Source organism: Myotis davidii, unplaced genomic scaffold (assembly GCF_000327345.1).
Source record: "Myotis davidii unplaced genomic scaffold, ASM32734v1 scaffold134, whole genome shotgun sequence".
Taxonomy (NCBI): domain Eukaryota; kingdom Metazoa; phylum Chordata; class Mammalia; order Chiroptera; family Vespertilionidae; genus Myotis; species Myotis davidii.
In genome coordinates, this window is record NW_006288853.1 from 612838 (window position 1) to 627066 (window position 14229).

The window sequence follows — 14229 nt, forward strand, 5'->3', positions numbered from 1 at the left end:
GGAGGAACCTCACAAAAGTGACGATCAAAGTTCAGAAATAAATGAACAAATGGGGGGATACTTCAATGGCAACCCCCAGAAGAGTAAATAAAATAATAGCGGGCACACACTGAGTTAGACAGTCAAGAAAGCCGCAGTCAATACAACATACCCAAGTTTCTTTGGACTTAAAGGACCATATAAAGAAATATGTGCACAGTAAGATACTGGTGGAAAGTTCGCCTGAGAGACATGAACTACCAGGAGGACAGCAGCTCACTTATAAAGACCTTTCCCTTCATGTCTAACCTTGGGCTACAGCCCTGGCTTGGGTAACAGCTCAGACAGTCTTTCTCCCATCTCCCTGTCATTCATTACCTTCCATGTCTCAACTCCATCATGAGAAATTAAAAATCTGAAACGTGGCAGCTTGAGTGCACACTTTTATTGCCTCTTCCTCCTCAAAATTCATTTAATGATAAATGAATACAAATGAGGGTAAAGAGGAGATAAGAATGGATGAATGCTTTTATATTTTTTGAAAGCATAGAATACGTGATATGTGACTAGAGTCAAGAAAGCTACAATGTCTTTGCTTACTGAAGGGGGACCCCACACTGTACAGAAAAATCTTGAAATGCTCCAGAAGATAAAGGTCGCTGAAAGTATGAGGACTGGTTTAAAGTCTTCATGGAGAGTAATTAACTAACTGCCAGATCCCCATCATCAAACCAAAAACCAAAATGCACTGAGTGTTTGTGTACCCCTCACCCCACCCCCACCCCCACCCCCTGCAAATTCATATGCGGGGGCCCTCATCCCCGACGTGATGGTATTGGAGGTGGGGCTTGATGAGATAATTAGTCATGAAGGAGGCACCTCCATGAAGGTGATGTATCTCTCTGTCATGTGAGGACAGAGCAAGGAGGTATCCATCCGCACACCAGGTAGAGGGACCTCACCGAGAACCCAAACATGCTGGCACCTTGAGCTCAGACTTCCAGCCTTCAAATCTGTGAGAAAGAAATCTCTGTTGCGTAAGCCACCAGTCGATGGAGTTTGTTATGTAAGTCACCCTCAGCTAATACACTACTTCTTTCTTCCAACAGAAAAGAGGAAAAGGCTATTTCCTGGCAAATTCAAACATAAGCAGCCAGACCTAAGGATATGAGGCAACCTAGTGAGGCTTGAGACTAAAAAAGGAGGAAGTGAATGAGCCTGTACATAATGAACTCGGGGACCTCAGCATCCTTGCCCTGCCTTGTCCCTAGATCTGTTTCTTTGTTATGGGGAGAGGCCACAACATTAGTAACAAAGAAACAGAATTTCCAGAGGATGAGGCCCAGAAATCAAGATTTTAAAAAGATTCCCAGGTGATTCTAATGTGCAGCCAAGGTTGAGAACCACTGCTCTAGGGCCAGTGCTGGAGATTGAGCGTCATCTCTGGGGAAAAAACTCTATTTATTCATCTTGAGATTCCCCAGTGGAAAGGCGAGCTCACTGTTGAATGTTGCTACCACAAAACCCAAGCCAAATCCTTGCCCACGCACCAGGGACCTTCTCTCAGCTTTTAGTGCCTCACTCATTAATCTGAATGAGCACGTGAGAAACCTAACATTTGAGATAACCCTCCCACAAGAAATAGTCCAAAAAGAACTGACTCTAAATGACCTAAAAGGAAACGGTGACATTGTAGCAGGCAGTATATGACCAAAACACCTCATATAATATCCTCAGAGTGAGAGATGTTACTTTCATAAAGGTAAAGCAGTGTGCCATGAACAAGGAGAAAAGAGGACTAAAAGAGCTCCCGGAGATAACAAAGATGATCACCAAAACTGGAGGCAGCGGGGCATGCACAAACCTTTTCTGTAAATGGACACGTAGTAAATATTGTAAGCTTCCAGGACTGGGTCTCTAAACTCTGCCCTTGCAAGGTGAAAGCATCCTTAGACAACGCATAAATGAATGAGTGTGAGTGTGTTCCTTTATTTACAGAAACAACATTATTTACACCACTTGACCCAGCAGAAACACTTTTTTTCTGCTGACATAGTTTCTGACACCCAATCCCAATTTTATATAAATAAGTAAGTAAATAAATAAATGAATGAATGAATATTGTGACCTAAAAGCTGTAGATAGCACCTAAAAGTAAGAGAAAAGATAAAGAGATAGAAAACAGGAAGGAAGGAAGGAAGAAAGAAAAATAATCAATTCAAAAAGTCCAAAATCGACCCAATAAAACTTTTAGGGAGAGAACATAGAAAATGGGGAGAGGTAATTAAAAAAAAAAAAAGCAGACAAAAGTCTTGACAAAAACTGAAAGACACAAGTCTTCATTTCAAAAGGTCCAAATGAAGAAAGGCCCAAAACAAAATACATCTTTGTACAATATCCAAACACCAGGGGAAATAAAGCATCATAAAAGTTTCCAGTGAGAAAACAAAAGATGACACACAAAGGAGTGAGACTCGGAATAGCATCTGCTTCTCAACAGCAAGAGCAGGTGTGAGAAGACAGCAGAGCGATGGCTTGACGATTCTGAGGAAAAAACGATTTCCAATTGTGAATTACACATACAGCCAATCTATTCATCAGAAAAGACAAAACATTCCGGCGTGATTTTCATCTCACATGCACCCTTCCTTGGGAACTACTAGTGGATATGCTTCAACGAGGTGAGTGGTTCGCTAAGAAAATGCATATATGGGGTCTAAGAAACAGAAAATCACACCTGGAGAACGTGAAGGGGAGAATGGGATCAGCAGCTGTGATTAGATACTGGTGCAGAGACATGGACTGCTGCAGACAGAAGGGACCGTCTGAATTGATTGTTTGGAAAATTTAAGCACTTGACAAATCTTTTAAAATATTGGGAAAGACAACTAACACGAGGTATAGACAAAATTAAGCAAATTTGAGAGAGAGAGAGAGAGAGAGAACATTTCTTAATTGAAAAATCACACACCTGAAAGTTAAATGCAAATGGAAACATAACCTAATACCCTACTTAAATCAATAGCATTATCACTTGCACAGTCATTTTCAGTTAAATACTGTCTATTTATGTACCATATTAGCAGAGGATGTGGGAAACACATGGTTTCTTCAGTTCTAATAGCAAAAAGTAAAAATATCAACAAAATTCAGAAATATTATGAGGAGGAAATCAAGAGTAATTGATGAAGCTGAGGAGAAAAGAAGCAAGCATGGGTGCTTTCAATACAAGCCTTCTCTTCTATTTGCTTTTCAAACTATGTACAGAAAGTTTGGTTCTCTATGATTCTTTGCATTTTAAAACTATGCAAAATATGCACATGAACTATATAGCTTTCACCTAGATTTATCATTTTAGTATATGTGTGTGTGTTTTTTCTAAAATATTTGAAAGTGGCAGACTCCTAAATACTTTATCCTGTACCTTTCACTCCTAAATATTTCATCCTGAATCTTCTAAAAATAAATAATTATTAGTCCCAGCCGGTTTGGCTCATGGATAGAGCATTGACCTGCGAACCAAAGGGTCTCAGGTTTGATTTCAGTCAAGGGCACGTACCTTGGCTGCAGGTACTTCCCCAGCCCCGGCCCCTGGTTGGGCATGTGTAGGAGGCAACCAATCCATGTGCCTCCCTCATTTCTCTCTCTCTCTCTCTCTCTCTCTCGACAAGGAAATCACCAAGAAAAGGTAAGAAGGCACTTGTGGAGAAAGCTTCTCTTTTCATTGACAGTGTGTAACTCGGGTGTGAGCATTGGGCTTATTGTGGGATATGACTGATGACCGGCGACAGTCTTTGAGTGGGTGGCATCACATCTGATGAAGCAAATATTCCTGGTGCCAACTCCAATCAGAAAACTAGATCTAAAAGCCAACTCTGTGAAGACTCGTCAGTCATGTTTCTGTTTGTTCTCTGTGTTATTTCTTAATTTTTTAAATTTCTTCAAATGTTGTTTAAACTTGCAGCTGTGCTAGTTGTTCCAAAAAGAGAATATTGTATGTCCACTCTTGGGCTGCATTTTCAAAGGGGGAGCAGTGACTGCCTAAAGCCACTGTGCAGGTCTTGGTAGTGATCAATAAAAAGCTCAGAGAGATGATATCTGGGAGGGCGGCAAGTCCCATGCCTGGCTTCCTACTTGCTCTCAATGTGAAGTCCTCAGAAAGGGATTTTCTGACCACTCTATCAACTGTCACTAGCTCTTATCCTCCGTTATTCTTCTTCATGGCACTTCTCTCTGGTCGACATGGTAATGCGTGTCTCAGATGTTTATTTGTTATTATCTCACCAACTAGAATGCAAGTCCTCTGATGGTAGGCCCTTTGTCTTATTCATCGCTGCATCCCCGGCACCAAGAACAGTGTAAGAGCTTGACAAATATTTGTTGAATAAAACAATTCTCAACCCAGTACCAGATATTTTATTTTTATTAAGAACCCGTAGCATTTGTTTCCAGGGACTAAGTCAATTTCTGCCTAAATCACAATTTTGCCACATGGGGGCTCTGTTTGTTAGCCACAAGGGATTCCTAAGCATTCCCCACACTAAAAGGGAACTGCTTCTCCATCAGGATTAGGCATTAGTACACAGAAGGGTTCTCAGGCCCAGTTTAAGAACCCTCAAATAGAGTGATACATTTTATTGTAAAATAAGGACCCTCGGGCTCCTATTCCCTGCTACTACAAGGCAGTCCTATGCAAGGTTTCTCTTCTCTCAGAACTGTATCTCTTAGATTTGCAGCATCACATTTAAAAAAAAAATCAGACTTACTATTTCCAAAACAAAAACAGAACTAACCAATGGAACATTATGCTTTTTTTTTAATCTAAATCAAGATTTCTATTATCTTTCCCTGCCTGGTTGTTGGGAAATTTAATTCTTAATGCTGATATATTTTTCAGAAAGGCAAATTAAAAAAAAATAGACTACCAAATTCAGCTGAAACTATTATGCACAATGCTTTCAATATAAAGAAAATGTTATAGACTGAATGTTTGTGCCGATCCCCTCTCCCCGACCTCCAATTCATTTGTTGAAACCTGATCCCCAATGTGATGGTATTTGGAGGAGGGACCTTTGGGAGTGATTGGGTCAGGAGGGCAGAGCCTGTTCTAAAGGAGATCCTGAAGGCTCCTCTGCCCCTTCTGCCAGGTGAAGTCTCAGAGGGAAGACAGGGTCTATGTACCAGGCAGCAGGCCCTCACCTGACCTCAGACTCCCCAGTCTCCAAAACAGTGAGAAATAAATGTCTGTTGTTTATAAGCTCCCCAGTTTATATTCTGTTGTAACAGCCCAGATGATCTAACACAGAAATGTTTCTTTAAAAAATTCTGTTACATCAGAATATATGTGAGGCAACCACAGCAAAATGTTGATTATGATACCATTTAAACAATATTGACTTTATATTCAAAGCACAGCCATCCATGTCAAGTAAAACATCAAATATTAAGGTGTAAAATTGGTTAAGAGACTTTTGTCTAAAACTCCTTTGTTCTTCTGTGAGGAATTATAAGAAATTTGGGAATACAGATAGGAGTATACATTTTACATTGTGGCTCTGGTACCACATGTTCCTTCATGGAATTTGCTCTAAATGAAAAGCTAGAAAACTGATTTCTCTTGATACAAATGACTACATATGAATACTCATAGCTGCTCTTTTGACAGGAATGTTTTTGAGCTTTTGTTATAAGAGTACCTCAATATCAGTCCAAAATTTAGCAGGTTTGACTATAGGTAAAAAGGCAAGTACGATGGCAAGTGAAGAACAGAAATACTGGTATAAATGAAAGGTAAACCAACATAGACTCATGGGGAACCTTAATATTAAATCCTTAATATTAAATCCTTGCTCCCAACCTTGCCAGTTGATCCCATTACTCAGTTCTCGGGTAGCATAAATGCCACATCATAAAAGCACATATTTTCCTTCAAGCTCTAAATCTTTTATTATTTAAAATTTCTGCAAGTCTTAAATTTGCTACCAAGAGTGAAAGGTGCCCCAAGTATCCATTTGGGGCTGGATATTCTGCTTAAATTAATGGACTCTTGCTCAACATGTGTGTCATTAGAACTCACTCTTTGCAAGTTAAATGACAGAAGGGGCAGCAGTCAACCAAGTACAGAACATGGAACAAGCTACAGTCCAAATGACCTGGTATCTCCCAACAAAACAATGACATTAAAAAAATTAAAGCGACTTCAGAAACATGAAAGCCAAATGCAATGTTTGGGCTTTGCCTAGATCTTGACTACAAATGACCTTGAAGGACTTATTGTTAATTTCGTTAGGTATGCTAATGCTGGATGGTTCCAATAAAAGTCTTTTTGGTTCGAGCTACATGCTAAAATATATATGTGCCTAAAGTAACATGATTTCTGAGGTTTGCTTTTAAAACACTCCAAAAAAAAATATGTGTAAATGGGAAGGGAAGCAGGAATAGATAAAACAAAATAAGTGAAATATTGATCACTGTTAAGTTGATGTTATTTATAGTATTCTCTCTACTTTTGAGTGTTTTTAAATTTTCACTAAAAATACACCCCAAAACAGTTATTTCCTCAAAGTCATATAGTCCACCTCTACACGTTATACTTTAAAAGATTATTTTTTCCTGTCCCCGATTTAGCTGAGGGCTACCTCTGCAGGAAGTGACAGTGAGGAATGTAATAAAACCTGAGACTATGGATTGACGCTGCAGCATAAATGTCTCTTCAGGTGATGGGGAGGAGATGTGTTAGATAACCTTGTGAGGCCTCATTCATTTGAATTTGCCTCATTCCAGAAAGACACTGAGAAGCCGGTTTAATCATCAGACCTGGAACTTTATTCATCCATTTATTTAAGGCAGAGATGTTCACTAAAAACCATATGTGACCAGACAGGGTTTTTAATGGACCCCTTGAAGCAAGCAGATGGAAACCAAAGATATTTCAGAGATGTGTTAATGCTCTGATGAAAGATCGGGATATAATTACAACTGAACAAATGCATATGAGTATTCTAACCAACTAGATATGAAAAAAAATCATTTCCATAGCTGCAGGAAACTGTTAGCATTCTGAGAACCCTATTACATGACAGAATAGCTGAGTAAAAAACATTAAGTTCTTTATAATACCTGGATCAAATGCATTTATTGGTGAAAGCACTTTATGAGCAAGAACACAGAATGTCAATGATGTGTGCCATACAATAAATAGTCTCGTTATTAAAACTGTAGTAGAAAGGTTTCTGAGGAATTTTTAAATAATATTAGTAAATTCTGACTCTGCCTTTGGTCATATCAGTGTCTCCTTGATATATGCTCATCCTAGTTATACACATGACCAGAAAACCTAGACAGAATCAAAGGAAAAATAATTTTCTCATAGGTACTCTGACTCCAGAAATATTTTATAGCACTTTAGAGTCTGTGATGTATTTATATATGAATTAAAAAAAAAAAACACCTGATCCTAAATAAACACCTTAAAGATCGGTGAGTTCCATTTTGAGATAAGCAAACTGAGACCCTAAGAAATTTGGCCATATCAGTTCCAATTTCTAAATGTCAATTGGCATATGCAATAAAAAGTATACGTCATGCTCTAAATTATTTTAGAAAGACATTATGTATTTTCCAAAGTTATTTTCTAGAAGGTTCAGTCCTGATGTTCCCTTATCTGCTTTTCATGCAATTTCATCAAGGTTTTTGGTACCTCTGTCCTCCAACCCATTGGCAAACATGCTGCCTCTGGGCCCTCTGCATTGAAACCTGTTTCGCTGTTGTGCAGTGGCTAATTTTGCGAATCATTTTATAGAATACTTTAAAATGCATCATCATTCTTTGAGGCCTAATATCAAGAAGATTTTTTAAAATTGAATTAAAGTCTCATAATAAATTTGAAGAAAAGTGAGAGCAAAATCCAGACTTAATTCAAATGTGTTGAACTCTTGACTTTGTTCCCAACACTTGACCCATGGAAAGCAGTGAATGGCTTCACCAACCCCTCTGGTTGCTTCGCCCATAAAACCAGGAATCATCTTAAAAAACAAACAAACAAACAAAAGAAAACCAGGAATCATCTTACCTTTCTCTCTTTATCCTGTACCTCCACTTTTAAACAATGAGAAAACTCCTGTTGGTTTTACAGAAACATACACCCAGAATCTGTCCAATTCTTACCACATCCACTGCTCCAAGCGCCCATCATCTCTCTCCTGGATTGGTGCAACAGCCTCCTGGCTGGCCTTCCTGTTTTCTTCTTGTCCTTTAGAGTCTATTCCAGTGATGGCGAACCCTTTGAGCTCGGCGTGTCAGCATTTTGAAAAACCCTAACTTAACTCTGGTGCCAGGTCACATATAGGAATTTTTTGATCTTTGCAACCATAGTAAAACAAAGATTTCTATTTTTGATATTTCTTTTATATATTTAAATGCCATTTAACAAAGAAAAATCAACCAAAAAATGAGTTCATGTGTCACCTCTGACACACTTGTCATAGGTTCGCCATCACTGGTCTATTCCCACAGCAGCAGCACAAGTGATCCTTTCAATCGGCAACTTGATCACATCTTTACTCTGCATAAAATATTGAGTTGGCTTCTAGTTTTCTCCAGAATGAAGCCAAAGTTCTGAGAATGGTGTGCAAAGCCCCCCACGGGCCAGTACCTGGTACCTCTCTGACTTCGTCTCCAATTACTCTACCCCTAGTTCTCCCTACTCTAGACTGATTGGCCTCTTTGCTGTACATTGAGCATGTGATTGCCCTTACCTGAGGACCTTTGCCCTGGCCACGCCCCATATATATTTAATGTTGACAACCTCATCTCCTTCAAGGTTTACTCAAGCCACTTTCTTAATAGTCCTAGTCATCCTATTTAAAATTGCAACCCACCTCACTCTTTGCACTCCCAATCTTCCCCATCCTTTTTTATTTGTTCTATAGTATATATGATCTAATAACATAATTTTTATTTCTTTTTATTACCCATCTTACCTCTTTAGATTGTATGCTTAGATCTTTGTCTTGTACACTGATGTACTCCATGTGTCTGAAACAGTGTCTAGTACATAGTGGGTACCCAAACTATGTATTTTATAAATAAATGAAACCTCTGAGGCCAACCCATTTATTAGCATATCAGTACATCCTGACTTTCTAAATTTATATTTGGCAATTCAGTTTCATATTGGTCTGAAATTTTGCATTAGATACTGAGTTTGGATTCATTTACCTAATTTAAACAAAACATATTAAGCAATATGAAGTACTATATAAGTATAATAAAAAGCCTTTAGATACATGACACTTATGTTTTATAATTGCATAAATCTTTAGGGCCCTGGATTCATTGGGGAAATTTAAGAAGTCAGGTAGCTTATGGTTTCTTCTGTATGTGGTATTAGGTGCAAACAGATTGGCTAAATATATTCTGTACTGTAACTTTGCTTCTGTTGAGAGGCAAATCAGAAATAATCATGACAGTCAATGAGCAAAAGGAGGATAAACTTTGACAAGTACACCAGCAGCCCAGCTGGTGTGGCTCAGTGGTTGAGTGTTGACCTATGAACAAAGAGGTCACAGATTCCAAGTCAGGGCACATCCTGGGTTGCAAACTTGCTCCCCAGTGGGGGTGTGCAGGAGGCAGCCAATCAATGATTCTCTCTCATCACTGATGTTTCTATTTCTCTCTCCCTCTCCCTTCCTCTATGAAATAAATAAAAATATATTTTAAAAAATAAAAATACACTAGCAAATTGCTAAAATCTTTTAGAATGTAAGTTGTTGTGGTGGTGGGTTTTTTTTTCTTTTGAAAGGCTACTTTATGTATTGCAATTAATTTCTAGAGCCTCAAGTATTCACTCTGGCTTGGAATTGCATTATTTTATTCTGGATATCTCTCGACTAGCCTCATGATGGTCTTCCTCTTCAGGCACTTCATTACCTTGACCCAGGACAGACCTGGTAGTGATGCCAGCTTATGGACTACTGTCAAGGTGAGGGTCACACAAAGTGCCCGAAATCAGGTCTGCTCCAAGAATGGCTACTCATCACCTTGAGGAAAAGACCAACATAAATACCAATTATGAGATCTAAAGAGAGAATGTGAAGTCAGAACTATGGAGTAAGACAATATCAGAAGCCAAGGTATCAGGAAAAAAATGAGAACAAGGGCACAGCAGAGAATTTCATTCACCATAAATAATCCATGATTTCTCCCAGAAAAAGCAAAGTGAGAGAATTACATTCTCAGTGGGTTCCTCGTTGCTTCTGTCATCAGGGAATGAGAAAAGAATAAGCAGCACAGCGTTGATGGGCCCTCCAGTCATCCTAAGGGGCCCTGTGCAGTTATAAGGCAAAACAAAACAGACATCTTGATGGCTACTGCCCAAGGAGAAGCAAGAGAAGTGGGAAGAAAAGCCAGAGGCTTTCAAACAACAGACAGAAGAGAGGAATTCTAAATGTGATTCCCTTTAGTCTTTCTTAATACAGTAGTACAAATTGTCAATATCCAGTGGGGATGTCAGATGATAAAAGTTGTGATATGCCAAAGGTAATATTCAAAAGTATATTTACTATTTTCGTGAAGCCTATGGTTTAACTATGAAGACACAAGATATCTACTTGAAGAGTGAAGATCACTTGTTGACCATCTACATGTTTCCACTTCCCAGTTTCTTGCCTTTTCAACACATTCTTTAAAAAAACTTTCTACAAAATGGTATCCAATCACAACTGGCTGAAGAACTCTGCAGGGACCAATCCCATGCACACAAAACCAGCACTACATTACCAGTTTATCATACATCAAATGTACTTGTAACCCCCCCATAATAATGTTTTTATTCAATAAATATGTATTGATCATCTATAATGTGTCAAGTGCTGTTCTAGGTATCAAAGAAGACAAGACTGAGTGAATTTCAGAAATCCATTGTGAACAATATAAAAAATATTCATTAAAGTAATCTTTGTGAGTTAATGACACTTGGTATAGTCAATATTTAATACTAAACAACATGCAATATCAGTTGATATTCAAATAAAGTTGATGTTCAAATAATAGCTAATGTAGGCTTATTAGATGCCACATGTTATTCTAGGTACTGTTAAGATATTAAGATGACTTAAATCTCAACCCTTTATGCAATGGATTTTTGTTCTCACATCCATTTTGTAGAAGAGAAAACTGAGGCATAGAGAAGATAAGTAACCTACTCAAGGTTACATAACTGGTAAATTTAGACAGGATTTGAATTTAGGGGCAAAAATCCATGCTCTTAATCGCTAGATGAAACTGCCCCTCCTTTAATTTTATAATACTTCTTTAAAAGACTCAGACCAAAAATGTTTATACAAACCTATTCTAGGAAGGATTTTTTTTTTTTTTTAACCACAGCTGCCCTGCCCCAATGCCTCAATCAGGCTAATTTTCACTTTAGTCATTTTAAAATGAAGGAAACAATGTTGTCGACGCAAGATCATCTAGTTAGATGTTCAAGCAGAACAGAGGTGTCCTTCTGCATCTCAGCTCTGCCAGGTGCTTGCTATATGACCTTGAGCAAGTCATCCCTCCCCAAGTCTCAGTTTCCTCATCTGTAAAGTGAAGGTTACAAGGGGACCCACATCACAATACTATTCAAAGATAAAACAGGAGTGCCCACTCACAGCACTTAGGAAGTGCTCAAATATTATTAGCATAATAAATAGCAGCCGCATGGATAAAGGGAACCTAATGATTTCTTGATCCTTCTATTCACACTAAAAATAGTTTATTTCTCTTTTAATTAAAAAAAAAAAAAAGACAAAAACCAAAACAACAACAAACCAAGCCACAAGCCATTAAACCAGTGATCTATTTTTGTGGGGAAACCAGAAAGGCATTTGGACACATGAGTTTCTATGTCACTAGTTAACTCCTCTATTACAAAATGTTTGTGTTCTAGCGTCCCGAGACACCTTGCGTAATAGAATCACTGTCACTCCTAGAGGTCAAGTGGGCAGACAGTTAATGCTTCTCTGTGAACAGCTCAGTAAATCATCTTCTAAACCTCGGTTCAAAGCCCACGCTGAGGTTAAGAAAAATTGACGTTCGGTCTGTGAACTTAATGTCCAGCTCCAGAAAAACTCGGGCGGCACATGTGTAGCGAATTAAGTAGACGCAGACAATAAAGACACTGCCAAATTGTAAAACGAGGCTTGGAAATTACAGAAAATGTTGCTCGTTATTGATTACGGTGACCATTCAGTTCTTCCCGAGCCACCCCAAACAATCATTCATTTTCCAGCCGAGAGCCTGCTCATTTGCAAGATAAAAGGGAGACATTTCTGCACATGCCCATAATGTTCTTCACCACTGGGGGCAGCTTTACATAAGACTGCATTCACTGAAACCAAAGCAACAGTCCGAGCAGCTTTCAGAATGACAGTCTGCAGAAGTGAGCTGAGCGTGTGCGCGGTCCCGGGCTCCCCTGCCTTCCGGGCTCCGAGGCAGCTCTGTGGCTGAACCGGGCGCTCACCGCCAGACATGCCGGGCTTTGGAATACAGATGTGGCAGCTCAGGTAGCCCCGCGTCGCCTGGAGGAATACATCATGCTTCCGGATAAGAAGAAATTGTAGACGCCAGTTGCTTTTTTTTTTTTTTAACACCCTCCCCCCCACCACCCCGTTCCCTCCTCCCCCTCCCAAAAAAACCTGTAAAGATGCAAAAACGTAATATCCATGAAGATCCTATTACCTAGGAAGATTTCGATGTTTTGCTGCAAATGCGGAGTTGGGATTTATTTGTTCTTGGAGTGTTCTGCGTGGCTGGCAAAGAATAATGTTCCGAAATCGGTCCATCTCCCAAGGGGTCCAATTTTTCTTCCTGGGTGTCAGCGAGCCCTGACTCACTACAGTGCAACTGACAGGGGCTGTCACGCAAGTGGCCCCCTAAGCCAAAGCCAAGACCTAAGGACGACCTTTGAACAATACAAAGGATGGGTATGTTTTGTCATTTTTCTTCTTTCCTTCCTTAAAAAACAAAAACAAAGAATCCTCTAGTCTGTGTATTACTTCTGCCTTAATTATTTTAGAGATTACCTTGCTCTGTTCTAAGGCTATAAATTCAATTGCTTAGTGAACACGTTTCTTGCTTAACTATTAAAAAAAAAATCACCAAAACCCTGAAGGCAATTCTCTTTAGATGACAAGGAGATGGTTATGTGATGTGAAATGTGGTTTATCTAGATTTAAATGTTTAAAAGAGAAAGCACATGCCTGCTCTTGCTTGATTAAAAAGAAACGCATTCTTTTTTGGGGGGATAACTTTTCTAAGTTGTTTTTATTTTCAGGTTTCAATGTAATTAGGCTACTGAGCGGATCAGCTGTAGCACTGGTGATAGCCCCCACTGTCTTACTGACAATGCTTTCTTCTGCCGAACGAGGATGCCCTAAGGGCTGTAGGTGTGAAGGCAAAATGGTATATTGTGAATCTCAGAAATTACAGGAGATACCCTCGAGTATATCTGCTGGCTGCTTAGGTTTGTCCCTTCGCTATAACAGCCTTCAAAAACTTAAGTACAATCAGTTTAAAGGGCTCAACCAGCTCACCTGGCTGTACCTTGACCATAACCATATCAGCAATATTGATGAGAATGCTTTTAATGGAATACGCAGACTCAAAGAGTTGATTCTGAGTTCCAACAGGATCTCCTATTTTCTCAACAATACCTTCAGACCGGTGACCAATTTACGGAACTTGGACCTGTCCTATAATCAGCTGCATTCTCTGGGATCGGAGCAGTTTCGGGGCTTGAGGAAGCTGCTGAGTTTACATTTGAGGTCGAACTCCCTGAGAACCATCCCTGTGAGAATATTCCAGGACTGCCGCAACCTGGAACTTTTGGACCTGGGATATAACCGGATCCGGAGTTTAGCCAGGAATGTCTTTGCTGGCATGATCAGACTCAAAGAACTTCACCTGGAGCACAATCAATTTTCCAAGCTCAACCTGGCCCTTTTCCCGAGGTTGGTGAGCCTTCAGAACCTGTACTTGCAGTGGAATAAAATCAGTGTCATAGGACAGACCATGTCCTGGACCTGGAGCTCATTACAAAGGCTTGACTTATCAGGCAACGAGATCGAAGCTTTTAGTGGACCCAGTGTCTTCCAGTGTGTCCCGAATCTGCAGCGCCTCAACCTGGATTCTAACAAGCTCACATTTATTGGTCAGGAGATTTTGGATTCTTGGATATCCCTCAATGACATCAGTCTTGCCGGGAAT

At 39.5% G+C, this 14229-nt stretch overlaps 2 protein-coding genes across 2 annotated transcripts in view; one reads left to right on the forward strand and one right to left on the reverse strand.

Moving 5' to 3' along the window:
• The window catches only part of CTNNA3 (catenin alpha 3), a gene marked incomplete at its 3' end in the record, with an annotated part of 1162049 nt that overhangs the window by 605977 nt on the left and 541843 nt on the right, over window positions 1–14229 (reverse strand). The window lies entirely within an intron of this gene.
• LRRTM3 (leucine rich repeat transmembrane neuronal 3) overlaps window positions 11923–14229 on the forward strand; it is a 155258-nt gene continuing 152951 nt past the window's right edge. Inside the window, exons 1-2 of the mRNA XM_006760994.2 lie at window positions 11923–12947; window positions 13298–14226. Coding sequence (XP_006761057.1) covers window positions 12944–12947; window positions 13298–14226 — 933 coding nt within the window. The 5' untranslated portion in view covers window positions 11923–12943. The remainder of the gene's footprint in view (window positions 12948–13297; window positions 14227–14229) is intronic.